General features: G+C 48.6%; 3 protein-coding genes across 3 annotated transcripts; all 3 read right to left on the bottom strand.

The window, feature by feature from the left end:
• Positions 1 to 1,606: 1,606 nt before the first annotated feature.
• On the bottom strand, positions 1,607 to 4,569 carry LOC119227321 (alcohol dehydrogenase 1-like). The gene is made up of 9 exons (XM_037486023.2): positions 4,432 to 4,569; positions 3,669 to 3,770; positions 3,393 to 3,534; positions 3,150 to 3,237; positions 2,734 to 2,947; positions 2,399 to 2,659; positions 2,159 to 2,291; positions 1,927 to 2,065; positions 1,607 to 1,838 (listed from the first exon to the last, which is right to left on the bottom strand). The coding sequence occupies exons 1-9, from the start codon at positions 4,447 to 4,449 to the stop codon at positions 1,805 to 1,807; spliced, it is 1,131 nt and encodes a 376-aa protein (XP_037341920.2). The 5' UTR covers positions 4,450 to 4,569; the 3' UTR covers positions 1,607 to 1,804.
• A 939-nt stretch (positions 4,570 to 5,508) lies between these two features.
• Positions 5,509 to 8,529, bottom strand: LOC119227322 (alcohol dehydrogenase 1-like). The gene is made up of 9 exons (XM_037486024.2): positions 8,364 to 8,529; positions 7,348 to 7,449; positions 7,118 to 7,259; positions 6,874 to 6,961; positions 6,501 to 6,711; positions 6,166 to 6,426; positions 5,947 to 6,079; positions 5,710 to 5,848; positions 5,509 to 5,618 (listed from the first exon to the last, which is right to left on the bottom strand). Exons 1-9 carry the CDS (start codon positions 8,379 to 8,381, stop codon positions 5,585 to 5,587), a joined length of 1,128 nt encoding a protein of 375 aa, XP_037341921.2. The 5' UTR covers positions 8,382 to 8,529; the 3' UTR covers positions 5,509 to 5,584.
• Positions 8,530 to 9,044: 515 nt separating this feature from the next.
• Positions 9,045 to 18,761, bottom strand: LOC119227780 (serine palmitoyltransferase 2-like). The gene is made up of 12 exons (XM_037486862.2): positions 18,075 to 18,761; positions 16,520 to 16,714; positions 15,866 to 16,020; positions 15,623 to 15,771; positions 15,228 to 15,352; positions 14,443 to 14,536; positions 13,619 to 13,724; positions 12,867 to 13,086; positions 12,232 to 12,358; positions 11,733 to 11,868; positions 11,513 to 11,642; positions 9,045 to 10,880 (listed from the first exon to the last, which is right to left on the bottom strand). The coding sequence occupies exons 1-12, from the start codon at positions 18,276 to 18,278 to the stop codon at positions 10,755 to 10,757; spliced, it is 1,767 nt and encodes a 588-aa protein (XP_037342759.2). The 5' UTR covers positions 18,279 to 18,761; the 3' UTR covers positions 9,045 to 10,754.
• Between the last annotated feature and the right edge of the window lie 34 nt (positions 18,762 to 18,795).

Genomic DNA, 18,795 nt, shown 5'->3' with positions numbered 1-18,795 from the left:
GAAGATATTTGGACTCAACGTTCCTGATGCCCATTAATACTTGACTGATAAGAGGAAAGGACAATCTGTTCTCCATGTGGGATCACAAAGGTCCCATCGATCTCTGTTAATCGAACGTACGCCACGAGTCTCTCGTTCATTTGTTGACTCGCCCTGAACTCTGTGTCCTGTCTTTCATTGACTCGGTGAACTTCTGTCTGTACTTTCGGCTTGTATTAATGATTTCTGTATTCCTATGAAGTCTGTATTCTAGTTAGTAATAAATACTTAATCACAAACGAGTTTAAGATACTTTTGATTTCTCACGGAGGCTCTATCCTTTAAATTTCCACAATCCCCAACATTCAGTACGAAGTACGTATTTTCGCTTCCACCTGTAAAACAGACCTTGTTGAGACCAAAAAGCTGTGTCACGGCGCCGAATGGAGCACTGAGGATTACAAGTTGATGCTACACACACTCACACAACACAACAGAGGACAACAAAACACGCACACACGCACACCTGTGATGAAATGTAAATCCATCACGCAGCACACGGGGCTTTTGAGCCGTTGTTGATTAAAGATCCCCAGATGTATACAAATAAATCATTATTTCAAAGCGTGAACCGAACTGGGGGCTGTGAGGGCCATCAGGCAGGGAGGGGGGGGGGCGTCATGAATCACGGATCCCAAATTCTACCTTACACAACTTTGATAACAGCAGAACACCTATATCAAAATGACACAATAACGCTCAAAATTGTAAAATCAGCTGTCAATCCGAAAAAAAAGCTATTTTCAGCATATCTTTCTTTTCATACCCCCCCCCCCTCTTGGGAATGCAATATGTGCAATAGCTGGATGTCATCATTCTCTTTCCCCCATCTGGGCAGCAGATGTGGAGCCTGCGTGGAATAAAAAAGCATCTATCAAGACTTATTGACTAAGAGGAGACCTTGGGAAATACGTGTGGGACTCGTATAATGAGATCTGCTCCACTCTAACATTTCTAACCCTATTTGTAAAAAAAAAAATAAAAAATCCTCAGAGGGCAAATCATTACAGAATGCAATGTTAGGCTTGTAGGGCAGCAGTGACACGCGAGACAGACAAAACCCGGGGGGGACAGTATTCATGAGACGTCTCGAAGGGCAGAGTGTGAGTCACGCGTTCCTCCGCCATCAGCTCCTCTCCGTCCCCTCTTGCATTCTGGGTAAAATGTAAAAAGGCCGATTCATTCAGCAGACACGGTTGAAGTGAATTGACGTTTTGGACGAAAAAAAGGATCGCTCACAGTGATGAAGTTGTGAACCAACTATCCTTAATGTCCCCCAGGGGGAAACAAAAGAATAGGAAAAATGTTTTTTTTGCATTTTTATTTGATACAACAATCAAAACATTTTTAGCTCTACCATATAGTAGAGTGGACTCAATCGGGTTAAGTTAAGGCCATCACATTTCCCCATTGTGATATAGTTGCTCCACTTAGGAACAAAGGAACAGAACCTTTCAGGTCAAACTGGTTATCATTTTAAAATGTTAAACTCTACTAAAGGTGCAGTCACTCCTTTATTGTTCCAGCATTGGCTTTAACCCAATTCAATGATAAGGAAACACATAAAGATCTTCATTCATCTTTATTAAAGATTAAGTGCGCATGGAAAACACATCAGGCCTGTTTGATTGAACTTCCACCCGGATGCTTTACTCTCTCTCATCTCCCATAGTTAGTTAGAAAAGGACAAAAGGTTGAGCGTTGATGGAGCGTTGATGGACCGGAGCGAGGAGCGGCAGATCAGCTGTCCGGCCCCGTCTTATTCTTATTCTGGAGAAACAGTCATGACCGTCCGGATGCTGTGGAACAAAGAGAGGAGAGAAATTAGGAGATCTGGGTCGTTGTTGAGTCGTGGGCGGTGGAGCAAGACCGGCGCTCTTCATCTACCATTTGCCACGCTTCATCAGCTCGATGGCGTCGTTGACCTGGTCCAGGGTCATGTTGTGAGTGATGAACTCATCCACCTTTATCTTCTTGTCCAGGTAGGCTTTGACCATCTGAGGCACGCCGTCTCTGCCCTTAAAGCCTGGGGCACACAATCCCATCAGCAAACGACACAGCTGCAGTAACAGAGCCCGAATCCATTGAGTTGCCGGAGCGATGGTCCCATTTGTCTCACCTCCAAACGCGGAGCCCTTCCAAGTGCGTCCACCGATGAGCTGAACGGGTCGGGCAGAAAAGTCTTCGGCGGTTGTCCAGCCAACCATGACGCTAACGCCCCAACCTTGGATGCAAGACTCCAAGGCACTGCGCTAGATGGAGGAACAGAACCAATATTGATTAGGTTAAATAGAAAAGGTTTTAGTCACAATTCTCCCACAGATCCTTGATCCATATGAAGCCAAACCACCCCCCCTACCATGACGGCCACATTCCCGACACATTCCAGGGAGAAGTCCACCCCTCCGCCGGTCATCTTCAAAAGCACCTGGCTGACCGGGCCGCTGTGATCCTTCGGGTTCACGAAGTCGGTCGCCCCGAACGCCTTGGCCTTGACAAACTTCTCCGGGTTGACGTCCACGGCGATGATCCTCTTGGCTCCCGCCGCCTGGCAGCCCATGACGGCAGCCAAGCCCACGGCTCCCAGGCCGAACACGGCACAGGTGGAGCCCGGTTCCACCTGCGGACGCAGCAGGGTTCGGTCAACAAGGGGTCCCTGTCCGCCGTGTGTTCCAGGAGGTCAAACGGACACACCTTGGCGGTGTTAACGGCCGCTCCGTATCCTGTGCAGATCCCGCAGCCCAGGAGACAGACTTTGTCCAGAGGGGCAGCGGGGTCGATCTTGGCCACGGCCATCTGGTTCACCACCGTGTACTCAGAGAAGGTACTGGTTCCCGTGAACTGCAGCACCTTCTTCCCCTTGCAGGTGAACCTGGACTCTGGGACTGACAACGGATCGGCACCATACCTGGACAGAGAATTGCAACCGCAGCAAGAGTGAAGAACGAAGAACAGAACAGAAACAAAGATCTCAACTGTCTGTTCTATGGCACCTAAAGCTGCTTCTCTGATGTATACGAGCTGAACATCGCTTCTCGTCTATATACGTATCAACACACACAAAAAGAAAAGTCTGAAGTGGAAGTGAGGAGAACGCTGGTTGAGCTCACCATGCTTTCTCACACTGGTTGGTCTTCGGGCTCTTACAGAAGCGACACTCTCTGCACTGGGAGATGAACAGAGGAATGACCTTATCTCCTGAAAGACAGAAACAACCTTGTCACGTCGCCTGCCTCGAAGCAATTAGGCCATCTTTTACCTGCGTGACAAGATAAATGTAACAACGTGCGATGCAGAAATCTGCTCAACTCACTCTTTGAAAGGGCGCAAATAAGCGCGTATTCGAAACGAACCTGGCTGCAGATCGGTGACTGCGTGCCCGACGCTCTCCACGACGCCGGCCGCCTCGTGGCCGAGGACCACGGGGAAGCCGTCTTTGTCCATATTCCCACAGAGGTGCTGCAGGTCCGTTTGGCACACCGCCGTCGCCACAATCTGCGACAAAGGCGGCGACCAAGCTTTGAAGACGGGTTAAAGAGGCGGGGCTTCACGTCGACATCACCGCGTCACTTTTTAATGGAAGAGGGACAAAGAATGGCCGAACACGCGCCACGGAGTCGATGTCTCACCTTGATGCGGACCTCGTGGGCCTGGGGAGGGGCCACCTCGATCTCCTCCATCACCAGAGGCTTGTTGGGCTCCCAGGCCACCGCGGCCTTGCACCTGATGACCTGCAACGCAGTGACACCGCGCGAAATGACATGATGAGATGTGGGGAATACAATCGAGAAAAACGAATGGGTTCGACACCCCCACTTCACTTTGTATTAGTGTATATCTTTATTATGTTAGCTGTGAGTGGTTTTAGTAACTTTGATGCACCTGCTTTTTGCAAAAGCAAACAGTTTGAAGTCAACACGCGTTATTTGACAATTTTGAACGGATAGTAATTAAGTTGTGTCAAACTGAGTACATAAAAAATAATTTTCTTTCATCAGCTGTGGACATATGAAGAAATGTTCCAGAGGGGACCAGGAGGCATATTAAAAGTTAGAAACAGAAAAAAAGGTCAGTTTAAAGTTCAGGTACCTTAGAGCCATTACATAAGGCTATTACATAATATGACCCTATCTGTAAGCAGAAACGCTGTAAATTATTACCAGGAAAGAAAACACTTTGATTCCTGAATAAGCCAAAGCATGAACTGCTCTCAAATACAGAGGCACATTCAAATAAAACACATTCTCCCTAAAAATAGCCTAGAATAACTGATCACTAATAAGATATTGTTTGACCCGCACTTCAGTGTGAGTGCTTAAATACACGCAGCATATCATATGACATACAGCAAAAGGTACGCATTTCTGTGTCCACGTCTTAGATTGTACTCACCTTACCTGCCATGGCCATTTTTACTGCAGCGATGTGACTGTGCAAGCAAGAGAGCAATTGAGAGAGGAGGTCACCTGTGGGCCACCAGTGTAGAAACAAGTGACCCAGGTCTTGTTTATGAAGGAAAAGAAAGGGGGGGGGGGACTTCCTGATAATCTACAGCCACTCCCTCCAATCTGTAAAACACTTTACCGCTCAGTCTCCGTTATCAATTTACAACTTTATTTTGACCCCTTGTGTCAAGATGACTTGCTGTTGGTGGGGGGGCAGCTCAGATCCCGGTGCTCCGACCCGCGGGAAGCTTCACCAGCAGGACACTCGAGCTCTTTGGATGTGTGCCCCCTTGCCCGCATGGCGTTGACCTCTTTCCATTGGTCATTTATTATTAAAATGTCCTGTTTTTTTATGTTGACAGGATTGATGGAATAAAATGACAAAAAATGCTTTATCAAAAGTAATATGAAGGCCATTTAAAGACGTTACTTTATATCAAAAAGGATGTAAGTGAGTATATTGATGTGGGAGAATAGTTCATGATGTAAAAGTTAATAGTTCAAACCGTTCTTTTGTGTTTTTCTTTGAAAGATAATTTTCCAGGTTTTTACCACAAAATACAATTAAACTGAACTTTTTCACTCAGTTATATTTGTATTAGTTTGTTACATATTACATGGAAAGATAAAACGTCCCTGTACTGTGAAGAAGGAGAAGGGATGCTTGTCGGGAAAAATAACTTGATAATTTATTTTAACTTAACGGTCCAAAGTCCTTGTTTGTAGCAGAAGGCTTTCTGAGTTCAGTCTGATTATTTTCTTTGTCGGGATACGATGCAGTTTCTATGTAAATATATTCACTATCAGTATAAATACGTGCATTATTTTAATCTATCTTCCATTCAACCAATCACAAGTGTAAATATTTAACTTGATTGCATTTGGACATTAACAATGACAAATCGCACCTACAGCACCAAAAGGGAAACCACTGATCTGCCGTGACGGTTGACCTCAAACAACCTGCAAGAAATCCGCGGTAACAGCGTTGAGTGAGTTCAGAATCAGGTTTGCACACAGCTCATGTTTTTTGACATTTCTCTTTATTATCCTCGAGTACACATAAAGAGTTTTGCTTGGGTCGAGGCGATGCAGCGTCTTCACTGTGGGGAAACACTCAGCACCGTCCGGATGCTGCGGAGCAACAAAAAAAACAAAACAACCAACACTCAGACCTCTGTGATGCGTCCTGAAAAACTGAGCAACTACGGAGGCGTTCATCTACCATTTGCCACGCTTCATCAGCTCGATGGCGTCGTTGACCTGGTCCAAGGTCATGTTGTGAGTGATGAACTCATCCACCTTTATCTTCTTGTCCAGGTAGGCTTTGACCATCTGAGGCACGCCGTCCTTACTCTTAAATCCTGAACCACAGACATCACGCTTAAAACGTGAGCAATTTACCTTCTTAGTGCTGGTTGACCGATCGCAGGAATCCACATGCCCGATGTAGGCGTCTCACCTCCAAACAGGGAGCCCTTCCACGTGCGTCCGGCGATGAGCTGAAGGGGGCGGGCGGCAAAGTCGTCCATGTCCGTCCAGCCCACCAGCACGCTGACGCCCCAGCCTCTCACACAGGACTCCAAGGCGCTGCGCTGCAGGGGGACGACGACCGTGAAACCGAAAACGCTCTCGCATCCGCAGATGACTAAAAAACTAAAAGCTTTGAGAAGTTACTCACCATGACGGTCACATTCCCGACACATTCCAGGGAGAAGTCCACCCCTCCGCCGGTCATCTCCGACAGCACCTGGCTGACCGGGCCGCTGTGATCCTTCGGGTTCACGAAGTCGGTCGCCCCGAACGCCTTGGCCTTGACGAACTTCTCCGGGTTGACGTCCACGGCGATGATCCTCTTGGCTCCCGCCGCCTGGCAGCCCATGACGGCAGCCAAGCCCACGGCTCCCAGGCCGAACACGGCACAGGTGGAGCCCGGTTCCACCTGCGGACGCAGCAGGGTTCGGTCAACAAGGGGTCCCTGTCCGCCGTGTGTTCCAGAAGGTCAAACGGACACACCTTGGCGGTGTTAACGGCCGCTCCGTATCCTGTGCAGATCCCGCAGCCCAGGAGACAGACTTTGTCCAGAGGGGCAGCGGGGTCGATCTTGGCCACGGACATCTGGTTCATAACGGTGTACTCAGAGAAGGTACTGGTTCCCATATACTGCAGCACCTTCTTCCCCTTGCAGGTGAACCTGGACTCTGGGTCCGACATCACACGGGCATTCCTGTGTAGAGAATTTGTTAGATTGAAAATGTAGCTTAAGACTCAGTTGCTCCTCTGATTTAATACGTTGTGGTGGTAGTGCACCATCTATCGGTCTATGACATAATATGAGCCCATCCTGTCTTGATGAAAAGAAGAGATGAGAAGAACAAGACGAGCTCACCAGCCATTCACACACTGGTTGGTTTTGGGACTCTTGCAGAAGCGACATTCTCCACACTGGGGGATGAACAGGGGGATGACCTTGTCTCCTGAAAGTCAAACAAAGGGCTGCCGTGTCAGAGGAGCTTTAGGTCAACTAAAAAATAAACAAATCCGATGTGAAAAGTTTTGTTGGGATCAGAGGTGAGAACAAAGTGGGACGAGCATTGATCGGTCAGGTTGGGAATCTGAGCTTAAAACCGAACCGGGTTGGAACTCGGAGACTCCGGTCCCAACGCTCTCCACAACGCCGGCTCCCTCGTGGCCGAGGACTGCGGGGAAGCCGTCTTTGTCCATCCCCTCGAACAGATGGTACAGGTCCGTGTGGCACACTCCAGTCGCCACGATCTGAGACAAAGCCGCCACAACGTGAAACCAGCGTCGTTCTCACCATCTGAAGGAAAACCTGGAGGCTGCTTCTAACCACTTCTCTCACCTTGATGCGGACCTCGTTGGCCTGGGGCGGGGCCACCTCAATCTCCTCCATCACCAGAGGCTTGTTGGGCTCCCAGGCCACAGCTGCCTTGCACTTAATGACCTGGTGGGGGGGGGGGGGGGGGGGGGGGTACTCAAATGACTTAGAACCAGTGATAAGTTATGAGTAATTTAAAACGGGTTTCTGCAATGATGATGAAATGTTATGATCCTCTATGGAGCCAAATCCAAGCTTTGTTAAGAAGATACCACGCCCTTCTTTGTTGATGCCCCGCCCTTCTTTGTTGATGCCCCGCCCTTCTCTGTTGATGCCCCGCCCACCATTGCACGGCCATCGGGCCAAAAGTGTGAATAAGAGAAGAATTGAGCGGAAAAATGTTAAATCTGCAACCGAAAAAATAATATAAAATATAAAAATATATATAAAAGTGAAGTATAAAAATATATGAGTCCAAACTATTGAATTCAAATACACTTTTTGTCCACTTATTTTTTTTTTGTATACACTGTTGTATTTTTCAATGTCTAAGAACAAAAGTTTCAGGTTCACATTTGTTTTTCAAAAGGATCAAAACTTTTGGCCTGGACTTGGTTCCCTAATCCTCTACGATTAGTTCCTCTCTCGGAGGACGGTGGTTTCCATCGCTCTCACAAAGCTACTCGAGGAAAAGCAAACACTGCGTGAAAGTTATGGGATTCCAATGTGGACCTTTCTGAACTTTCTTTGGCGCTCACTGCCTTCGTCTTTGCCAGAATCCACAGTGAACAAATCTCTGTTTTGACAGTTTCAAACTAAAAGCACATGTAACCAGCAGTAAAAAATAAAAAAACTGTTGGTTTTTTTAGTTATAATCAGCTTGATACATTGCATTATGGATATAAACATCATCGCTGGTCCTTTTTTTATTGCATTCTGACATTGTGGTTTTCTACCTATAGATAAAACACTATAACATACCAATTAAAACATCAGAGTTGTACATAATAAAATGCTCCCTTCTTGAATTGTTTACCTACCTTACCAGCTGTGGCCATTTTAGCAGCAAACCTTAAAGCAGATAACCAAAGGAAAGTGTTGAGAGCAAATGAGCTGCCGAAGCAAAGAGCAGGGCTTTAAAGTCTGATGGAGGCTGCGAGAAAAAAAATCCAGTTACGCAAGCATCCAGATGGGCAGGGACTGACTAAATCAATCAATCATTATTATCATTGGCTGTACGTAGAAGCTGTAACCCAATGATGATTACCAACCGTAAAGGTCCCAGCCACCATCCACACATATTATTATCATGGCCGACAACGGCGGCTCCTTAAAAACCTGACGACTCAAAGGTGCTTAACTCGACATTGGGAGCATGGGGGTGGCGCCTGGGCCACTGTGTGCCGTGCAGTGACCTTTGAAGTGTTTTATCTGAGCCCCTCGTTGCTCTGGGAGTCGCCCTGTCGGTTGTGTGTGCCTTAACGCCCTTTTAATCTATTTTCCCCTTTTTTTTCCTTCATTAGAATTCATAATCTGCAATTGATTATAATTTATAATCAAGCATCCTCTATTATTTCCCAAAGTAAATATGTTGTCACACAATGTTATTGATTGATACCAATCCAACAATAGCTCTAAATGATTAATGATGCACAAGTTACCCGAGTTACATTTATTAACATGCAAGTGTGTAAAAGAGGAGTCTTAGAACAGTCGGCAGCTCAAATCTGCTTTGCTTCTTTTATTGTTTTAACAATCTACCAATATCATCGACGTGGGTGACACTTTAGTTATCAAAAATTTGCAGATATGTGGCAAATAAAGCATTTTCTATGATCAAATCCATGAAAATTAGTCAACACAGAGGACACATCAAGTGCAATTTATCAGCAGTGTTGAGGACAAAGTGGTGAAACAAGTCAAATAAGACCGCAGAAGATAAAACAATTTTGACACACAGAATAATCGCAACTCTTAGAAAAAACGCTGGCTTCAAAAGGCACTATATCAGAAAAAGAATGATCTCTGATGTGTTTGCTCGCACTAAATCAGTGACGCCATTAAAGGTGAAATCCGGGGGCAGTTAAGGAGATTGTTGCCAGTTCTATAGTGAACAAAATATTATGAATAACTCCTTTTTAATGAGACAATAAAACCGTTATACAAAATGTCTTACACCAACAACCTAGCACCAATTATTCTGTGAGAACTGGGATATAATTCACATTTCGAAAAGCATCAATAGGGGGTCCACCTGTAGGGTCTCTGGGTTTTACTCCATTTTCATATCAAAATGTAAAAGTTTGGACACGTTTTGCATCGTGACAGACACAAAGGAGCCGTGTGTATCTGAGCAGCTTCTACACGTAAATGTAATGTAATTCTCACTGTGCATTAATGCCTGTCAGATGCCTGAATGGATCACGTGTGAAATATCCTTCTTTTAACTTTTGTAGACCTTCATTTAAAGTGTTAAATCCCCCCCCCACGCCCGAAGCTCAGCAGCACAAAGCTAAAGGGCGTGAAAGACGGGAGTGTGTCACGTGGAAGAAAGAAACAAGATAAAGCAATTTCCTTCTATTTGCTGCACTGCTTCAGAGGGACTAACCGGACCCACTGGTACCAATGAACTGAACATTTGAAAACAGAATAGAACGATTATTAAGTGATATTAAATTCTTAACATGAATATAAAAAGCATACAATCATGCTGACGTCAGTGACGGGGCATAAAACATAACTGTGGGAATGAGAGCATGTTCTTTCCCAATAGAAGTGACTATTAATATATCATTTCTCACAATATTTCATTCCAATTAAGCGTCTGTTTACAGGATGTACTTAAATCTTGACACTGGAGTAAATGAAGGCGACTCACAGCTGACTGAAAGCCAGCGTGAGCTGAGACAAATTAACGAATAATGATTGAAGAAAAAGATTATTTTGTGTTTTTGAGAAGTACACTTTTGCGCTACGTTTAAAATAAAAGCCGCACATAGAACGTCATGGCCAGCAGGTTGTTAGCTTAGCATCAATAACAGTGGATGGCATTTGTTTATTTTGGTCGTAGTAAAAACCTAAAGGCAACCACACAAACGGGCCACTTGTGGCCTCTGTTGCGGTACGACGTCACGTCGAAGCAATGGCCAACGCTCACGAGTTCAGAGACACACGAACACGGTCTAACATGCAACAAGCACACACACAACAACTTAAAGTCTTTGACACAAAATGAAAAAAAATAATAATGTAAAAGAACAACAAGGAAAAAGGTTAAAGTGTTTGTTTTGTTTTTCAGTGTGTGCACCACAAGTTCTGCATGTGTGAGTAAGGCAGGGTGCAGGTGAGGGCTGCTTCCTGCGCTCGTGTCTCGGGGGCCTCGGGGGCCCCCGTCCTGGTCGTCGCTCGCTTCAGGAGAGTGGACGGCCTCCTCAGTCGTCGACGTCCTCGTATGCGCCGCCGCCGCCGTCGGAGGGCCGCGGCGGCGCCGGCTTGATTTTGTGTCGGGAATACTTGAGCTGAAGGAGGTCGCCCACCTCACTGATGACACTCAGCGCCTGTGGAGACATTGGTACAATAAGAAGAAGAAGAAGAAGAAGAAGAAGAAGAAGCTGTCACGACGAAGGGCAACATGTGGCTTTGGGAAATTGAAAGCTGCACCAGGCGAGATTTTTATGGACAAAAAACACCCGTCTTGTAAGTTTCTGGGCTGAAAGTACTCAGAATACACGGTGGTGCAGGTGACCTGCAGGGTGACGCAGCTGCATGAACACACACACACACACACACACATAATTGAAAGTCATTACACCATCTTATAATGGGAGGGCTGTCATTAGAAATAATGCAAGAAGTGGTATAAACTAGTACTACATCTACTAGTACTACTAGTCATTGCATGTGGTTCTTAGCACCCTTTGTCCACTGAGACTTTGGGACAGATAATTCGGACTAATTGTGCTTCAGCTCTTCTTGCTCAGGTGTGCCAGCGAGATCTGGCTTAACCAAGTATTTACCAATCAATCAGGAGCGGGCATTTTTATTGTATATATAGTTATACAGATAAAGCTAAGCCTCATCTTGCTTTGCCCAAAGCCCGCTGAACTCTCTCCTTCTTCCAACAACGTCGCCTCTTTGTTCCAACGACACACACACACACACACACACACACACACGACCCATCGGTCACCTTGTCGAGCACGTCCTTCGTGTGGGCGGCTGAGAGGCAGAAGCGCGCCCGGGACTCGATGATGGGCGTGGCGGGGAAGCCCACGACCACCACCCCTATGTTCCTCTTCAGCATCTCCCTGCCGAACGCTCTGGTGGGACCGAGGGGAAACCGCAGGAATGACACACAACACCTTTGAGTCATTGAGGAGGGGGGGGGCGGACAGCAGATGGAGCCTCACCCTATCTTGGCCGGCATGTAGAGCATCATGGGCACCACGGGGGAGTCCTGGTTGCCGTAGATGATGAAGCCCATATCCCGAAGCCTCTTGCGGAAATAGACCGTGTTCAACGCCAGCTGCTGCACGCGCTCAAGGCCTTGGGATGACGAGAGGAGACATTGGAACACAAATTGACCGTTTGAAGTGAATCACGGTTGGGTATATTTAGTTAATCAATGGCCAAAAGGTCTAAATGTTGACTGAGATTTAACTGGACTAGCATTGCTCCGATAGCAACTGGATTCAGATAAGACGACCGTCTCTGATTTCGTGAGTGTGCACTGACACCCGGTGGCGCCTGATGACCATTACAGCAGCTAAGATGGTCATTTTAAATGATTAGGTAGGAAGGTATCTGATGCACATTATTGACTGTCAGAAAAACAGAAAAAAAAACCTTCACAAGGCCAGAAAATTCCAGGTTACAATTGTTTCAAATATGCATTGTTGAACCGCTTACCTATTTTTGTTCCATCCTCTCCCATAATGCACTTCATGGAAGTGACGATTTGCTCCACCACAGGAGGAGACATGGAGGTGGCGTAGACCGCACTGTGTGAATGGGAACGCAGGTACTCAATGAGCTCCTAAAGCCAGCAGACACACAGGAGACGTAAGGAGACGCGCATGAAAAGCTTCAAGCGCTCCATCAGACCCAGGGGGGGGGGGGGGGGGGGGGGCTCAGGTTGGTTAGTTGGTTAGCATTTCAAAAGATCATGTTTTGTACAGGTTGTGGTTTTTGTGACACACTTAGTAGTAAATGTGGTCAGCGAAGCCGGTAAATCTGCTCGGACTCATTTTCTTTTGTTCAGGACAGCGTCACAGCTTCCTGAAGGTGAGACATCCGTTCCGAGGGCTAATACAGGTCAGGAATGCTCTGCCAGGCAGGATATCCACATTGCTGAGATGATTGGTGTCCTCATTAACCACACCTAGCGCTTTGGCACATTAACCAGGGCTTGAGCGGCCGTTTGCAGATCGTTGAGAGCAGGAAAACCATCCGTGCGCTTCAGCTCCTTCTCTCACAGCTGGAAAAGAAGCTGTGATAGAATTCAACCTACACCACCTCCCCCTCCCCCCCCCCTCCATCCTCACCCTTTTCCCTGCGATGTATCCCCCCGCGGCGCCGAAGCTCTTGGTGAAAGTGCCCATCATGACGTCCACGTCGCAGGGGTCCAGGCCAAAGTAATCGACCACACCTCTCCCCCTCGGCCCCAGGGCCCCGATGCTGTGCGCCTCGTCGAGGTAAAGGTAGGCCCGGTAGCGCTTCTTCAGGGCAATGACCTCGGGCAGGCGCACCACGCTGCCCTCCATGCTGCGGGGAAGAGAAGAAGAAAAAAAAAAAAGCAGAGCGGTTGCTGTCGGGCTTATGTGTTCCTTTCCTTTCCTGACAAGCCAAGAAATCTGAGCTCACGGAAGGTGCTCTCGCTTCCTCAGCCGAGGGCCAAGTGCAGACCTGCTGAGACCTGTCGGCTGGTGAGCAGACGTTACCCGAATGACATCAGGTTTCATGTGGTGTGTTCACAAGGTGCCAAAGTGTGGTAATGGTGCAAGAACTTGAAGAAGAGATAGAAGAGTGTTGTCAGAATGGAGTAGTGTAGCAGTACAGAGTGACCCATCGAAGCCGCGAATGTGCACAATCTGATGCATCTGCAGCACGTGGAACCAAGGGAAGAAGAATCTACTGTGGAACCAAGCAGGAAAAAGAGTATTTTAAAGATGGTGCCTGCTTTTGTTCCACTACGTTTAGGCCTATGACACTTTGAGCCTTGATGACCCGTGACTGCAAAACACCTGAAGGGGATTTTGTTAAAGATACGACTTGTGAGGGCAATGGGGAGGCCTACCTGTAGATGCCTTCCACCACGATGAGGATCTTCTTCCATGGCCTGTGGGTCCTGGGCTGCCCGTGAACTATGGCCTCTCTCAGCAGCTTCTCGAGGCTCTGCATGTCTGACAGAAAAAAAAAAAAAAAAAAAAATCGAGAGAATGTGATGACGTTGGCTGCGCGTGACTTTGTGTGAGAACGAGATAAAGTTTGCTCCGTGCCGGCGGCCTTCAACAGCCGACATTCCGGCTCGTGAGAGGAAAAGCACAGGTGTCACCTAAAAACGTTAACAAAGGCCTTTCTTCTGCTGCATTCTAGTGTGACGGGGAACGATACCAAGGCGACCCGCAGAACTGTTCGTCCGTTTTTGTGTTTCTACATCCTCAGATTGTGATTCACGATTTAAACTGTCGTAGAAGGAAGAACTACTTCCCCAGTAGCGTGTGAAAAGGTACCACGCCATATGGAGGAATAGGTGAGGAGAGCATTACTCTGCATGGAGTATGTCCCAAAAACATGATGAAAGCTATTAGAGGCGCGTGAAGAAGGAAGAATGAAGGAAGGTAAACATGAGCACAGGGAGATTAGATTAGATTAGATTCAACTTATTGTCGACTACTGAGACAACAAAATGCAGTTTGGCATCTAACCAGAAGTGCAAGAAAGCAGGTAACGCGCAGAGTAGATCTATGTGATGTATATAAATAAAGAGAATATGTACAGTATATATAAATAAAAGATACATCCAGTATTAAGCAGCAAGGCTGTAATAATAATAAAAATGTGCCTGGGAGTGCAGGTTAGGAGACTTGAAGGAGGACCTCTCTGTAGCCCCAGACTCACTGTTGTGTTTGAAGACTCTGATGGTGGACCCTGAGAGTCTGGTACCCAGGACCAGAGAGGCGTGGTTCAATTCATCACTCAGAATCAGACAGCCCTGCAGGACACACCAGGCAACATTCACACAGGATTCATTCATGGGATCAGTGCACATCCGGCGGAGGCGGCAGACTGAGAAAGTCACTCTAGTACAGACGGGCTGCAGAGTCCTTGGCTATCGGAGACAGTTGAAGGGAGAATGCTGCTTTGTTGGTTCCATTGTTTAGGTGGTTTAAAAAGGGAGGAGATTGGGCAACTGGTTCTGATTTTTTTTTTTTTTAATGAAAACAAAGAGTTGCATCATTTCACAACTAACAAAAGAAGAAGAAGAAGAAGAAGAAGAAGAAGGGCGTGGACGTGGAAGGGCTAAATGGCGTATTTCAGCAGTTGACCAGTGTTTCACCTACCATTGTAACAATTACACCCCCCCCCCCCAGAAAAAGTGCACAGTTTATAAAAACCACAGTTCCACACTGAAATCAATATGTCGCAAATATGTCGGTGTGGGGACATAAAGCAACCAACCAATTCCCCCTCCCCCCCCCCTCCTGAAGTAAACCTAGGGGAAACACTGGTTGACACACCACTACAGGCCTCACATGCGCACGAGGTGGACGCAGTGACAGTTGGAAGAAAAGTGCTGAGACGACACAGAGGAAGCGAGCTCAAAGAGAGCTGGTGAAGAAACAACAGATTGGAAAGGAGCGCCGCAGGAAGACAAGCAACCCCCCCTCCCCCGGGGGTCCTACCTTGCCAGCCAGGGCCGGTATGTTCATGGAGTTGGTGGCGAAGCCCATCCCGAACGCCATGGCCGACTCCACGCCCAGGAACTCGGCAACCAGCTTCTCCATCTCCTCGTGTCGGTCGAGGTTCCCTGCGAGGCGGATTTGCACCAGAAACGACCTTTAAAAACCCAACACGATGCCTCTACTGGACGAACCCCATGACAAAGAACCGCCCGGGTATTAAAAAGCTTTGTGTTGTTTGCACGCCAGAATCTACCGTGTTAGTTTCCACTGTGCCACAAAACAAACTAGTCCATTATCCCCCCCCCCCCTCCGCTGCATTCCTGCTGCTCAGCCCAAGTGACAGCGAGAGTGGGATGGCCCGGGCCTCCGTGTGTGTTTTTGGCGTGGGCTCGTACCGATCTCCTGCCTGGTGCTCGCCACCCCGACGCCGTACTTGGCGGCGACCTCGGCCGCGGAGTCGGCGCACGGGCCCGTGTTCTCGGCGAAGCCCAGGTAGTTGTAGGAGCCCAGGTTGATCACGTCCCGCACCACCCGGCCCGTGTAGCTGCAAGGGAAGCGAGAGACAGAGCCCGTTGGCAACGGGGCGGCGCGGAGCAGAGAGGTCGACGATAACAACTTTGAATACATGTCTCGCTCACTCAAAGGTCCAGTTGTAGTCGCGGGACGTTCGCTCCATCAGGTCCATTTTGGCCCCCGGGACGCTGCATAGGGGCCTGTTCCAGTTGTCCCGTATGCGTATGTAGAGGTTTCGGGTGTAGAAGTTCTCAAAGTCCTGGTAAAGGGGCACGAAACCCTACAAGCGGATGGAGAGAGGAAGAGAGAGAGAGAGGGAGTGGATGGTGAGGAGAAGCAGGGAGGCCAACGTTATCAGGTGTTGTTTTGATGTAAAAATGCTATAAAGGCCACGTTTGCCCTTTGCAGACAAAGCTGGAAGGAACGAAAATGAGGAAATTCATGAAATCCATTTCCCGTGGCGCGGCATATCCTCGAGTCCGTGACTTCCCCCGCTCTTATCTCAGCCGCTTCCTTTCCTTTCCTCGACGTGACCGAGCACTTTGAAAACAATGGGCTCCACTTTTCAAAAAGCTACATAACAGGTTGAAAACAACCTCGGCGGGCCAAAGGGCGCGTTTCAACAGGAGATGTGGACTTCCTTGGCCGTCTCCGAGCAACACTAACAAGGCTTAGGAATGCTGGACATACTCTAGGGGGGGGGGGGGGGTCACAGAGTCACTCGCTACCACACGGGAGCGACCCCCCCCCCCGCTCAGCCCCCCCCCCCCTCAGCTCACCGTCTGCTCCTCCTTCTCCCTGCCGATGTGGCAGCGGTCGATCTTCCAGTGGCGGAGGAAGTCGCGCAGGTAGCCGAAGACGGTCAGGACGCCGTAGCCCATGTAGGTGAGCACCGCCACCAGCATGGGCGTCTCCTCGAAGGACTCGGCGAAGGGCCGGCCGTACGGGCCGCAGGGACGCGGCGCCGCGGGGACCTGGGGGACATTGGCGGGGGGGGGGAGAAAGAAAAAAAACGGGGAAACGCCGGTTAGCATGAACAGAGACAGAAAGACAGAAGTCCAGCCTGTAAGCAGTGAGGAGGTTTCCCTTTATGACGGTCGGGGGGGGGGGGGGGGGGGGGGGGGGTGTCTGTGTCTCAGTCTGGACGTGGCTTATGTTCGGTCGAGGCCTCAGCTCTGGTGCAGCTGTACACCAACCCTCCAGGAAAGAAAACAGCGGGCGCCAAAAAACCCCGGGGAGGCAGATTTGACTGCCAAATAAAAGGAAGGGCCCGTGGTGTTGACGACGTTGACGAGTGGCGTCCGACGCGTCCACAAAACACAACGTTTTCCGTAAAGAGAAAGGAGGTTTCTGGTTTAAAGAACCTGCAGCCTGGCGAGCTGCCATCAGGAGCGCGTCCCCGCGCTGATGGCCGTCAGGCGCTGCATGTGACCAGTCATGCGTTTCTCTCAAATACCTCAACGCGAGCAGCCGGGCTCAACAGTGAACCTCTGACTATTGTTCTGTGCCTCAAAACTCTCAAAACTCACACTATTAAAAAAAGTTAAATACAAGGAGAGACTTTTTTTTTTTGATTTTGATATGGAGGGGAAAATTGTGACAATAACATGCAAACCTTTCCATGCCCCCCCCTCGGGGCTCGCGTGCATCTGATTGGGGAGGGGGGGGGGGGGGCTTTTAATTACAGACGGGGGGCACCCAAGGGTGGAAATTTCATTAGCCTCTTTGGAAAAAACACTTACACTGGCGTCTCCCTAGAATCCCCCCATGGTTACCCACTTCAGGGACAATTAACGTGTACCACTATACACAGTTAACAGACAAAATTGAGCAATACAAATGTTTATGGTTCAATTGAGGTTGAGAGGAGCGGCCAAAACACTAATTAGTTTCCATTAAAAAAAAAGCCACTCCTTGTGAGAATAACACATTGTGAACTAATTATAATTCAGAGCAACATCAGACTTTTGAGAGCTGTACCCCCCGCGGGCCCGGTTCGGGAGCACGATGAGCCCATTCACTAAAATTGAGAATTTAATATTTTCAAATGTGATTTGGTCTAAATAAGATTATGCCGAATCCAACGGCGCCTCGTTAGGACTCGTGAAACGGGTTTAAATCCCGGTTTGAGGGAGCCTGTGACCACGTGAACACGCGAGAACCCTTTAACCTCGGATGTTTTGCACGGGATCCGGCGTCTACGCCGCCCTCCTAACGGGGCGCTGCTGGAAGTCAGTCACGTCAGCATCGTCCAGGGGGGGGGGGGGGGTTGTTTGGTTCGAACCCCCGGCCACACCAGTCTCTCTCCTCCCCGGTCCCATCCCCGGGCCTCACCTCCTCCTCCTCCTCCTCCTCCGCCGCCTCTGCATCCGCCTCCCGCTCCTCTCCTTCGCCCGGGGACCGGCGGGGGGGCTCGGGCCGCCGCTCATGGCCGCGGCGGAGGCTCTTCGCCGAGCCGTTCCTCTCCGGCCTCAGTCCGTTCTTCGCCCGCTGACACACGTCCCCGTCGGCCGGCTGCGTTTCGGGGCTCTTGGTCATTGCGGGCCAGCGATGCGTGGAGCCGCGACGGTGACTCGCATGTAGGGACGCGAGGAAGGAGGAGGAGGAAGAGGGGTGGGAGGCGGTGACAGTACCCGAAACCGGGAACCGTTAAAAGACCACAGCCGCACGCCCACAAACGCACGCGAGCATACAAACAAAAGTGCACGAGTAAGACACACGCTGTGCAACATGAAGAACAAAAACAAATCCAGACGCAAAATTACCGGAAATCAACGCCCATAGTAATACGGAGGAGGATGCGTTAAGGGGGCGGGGCTTAGCATTTCGCAAGCGCGGAAGGGCGTGGCTTGATGTATGTGAACTTGATCACGCTGCAATGGATTTATTGTTATCGTGGAGGAAATAGAAAGTGAAGTGAAGTGATGCAGTTTTGTCTTTAGTACCCTTAGAAATTTGCCTTAGCAGAGGGAAGTGATTTTAATATCTAAGGGAACCACATGCTGTAAGAATAATATCATATTATTCTTTTTTAATATTTTAACTTTATTTACTT

This window comes from Pungitius pungitius, chromosome 14 (genome assembly GCF_949316345.1).
Source record: "Pungitius pungitius chromosome 14, fPunPun2.1, whole genome shotgun sequence".
Taxonomy (NCBI): domain Eukaryota; kingdom Metazoa; phylum Chordata; class Actinopteri; order Perciformes; family Gasterosteidae; genus Pungitius; species Pungitius pungitius.
The sequence above is the reverse complement of the archived record's forward strand: the minus strand, read 5'-3'. Positions and strand labels throughout refer to the sequence as shown.

Coding starts and splice junctions, on each gene's coding strand:
- LOC119227321 (XM_037486023.2), bottom strand. Junction 3,238..3,392: donor AGTCACCGATCTGCAGCCAG/GTTCGTTTCGAA, acceptor TCTGTCTTTCAG/GAGATAAGGTCATTCCTCTG. Junction 2,948..3,149: donor AACCAGTGTGAGAAAGCATG/GTGAGCTCAACC, acceptor TTCTCTGTCCAG/GTATGGTGCCGATCCGTTGT.
- LOC119227322 (XM_037486024.2), bottom strand. Junction 5,849..5,946: donor GAAGGGCTCCCTGTTTGGAG/GTGAGACGCCTA, acceptor TCTGTGGTTCAG/GATTTAAGAGTAAGGACGGC. Junction 5,619..5,709: donor CTGATGAAGCGTGGCAAATG/GTAGATGAACGC, acceptor GTTGCTCCGCAG/CATCCGGACGGTGCTGAGTG.
- LOC119227780 (XM_037486862.2), bottom strand. CDS start 18,278: ATGACCAAGAGCCCCGAAACGCAGCCGGCCGACGGGGACGTGTGTCAG. Junction 13,087..13,618: donor GTGGTGGAAGGCATCTACAG/GTAGGCCTCCCC, acceptor TCTTCCCCGCAG/CATGGAGGGCAGCGTGGTGC. Junction 10,881..11,512: donor CGAAGGACGTGCTCGACAAG/GTGACCGATGGG, acceptor ATGTCTCCACAG/GCGCTGAGTGTCATCAGTGA.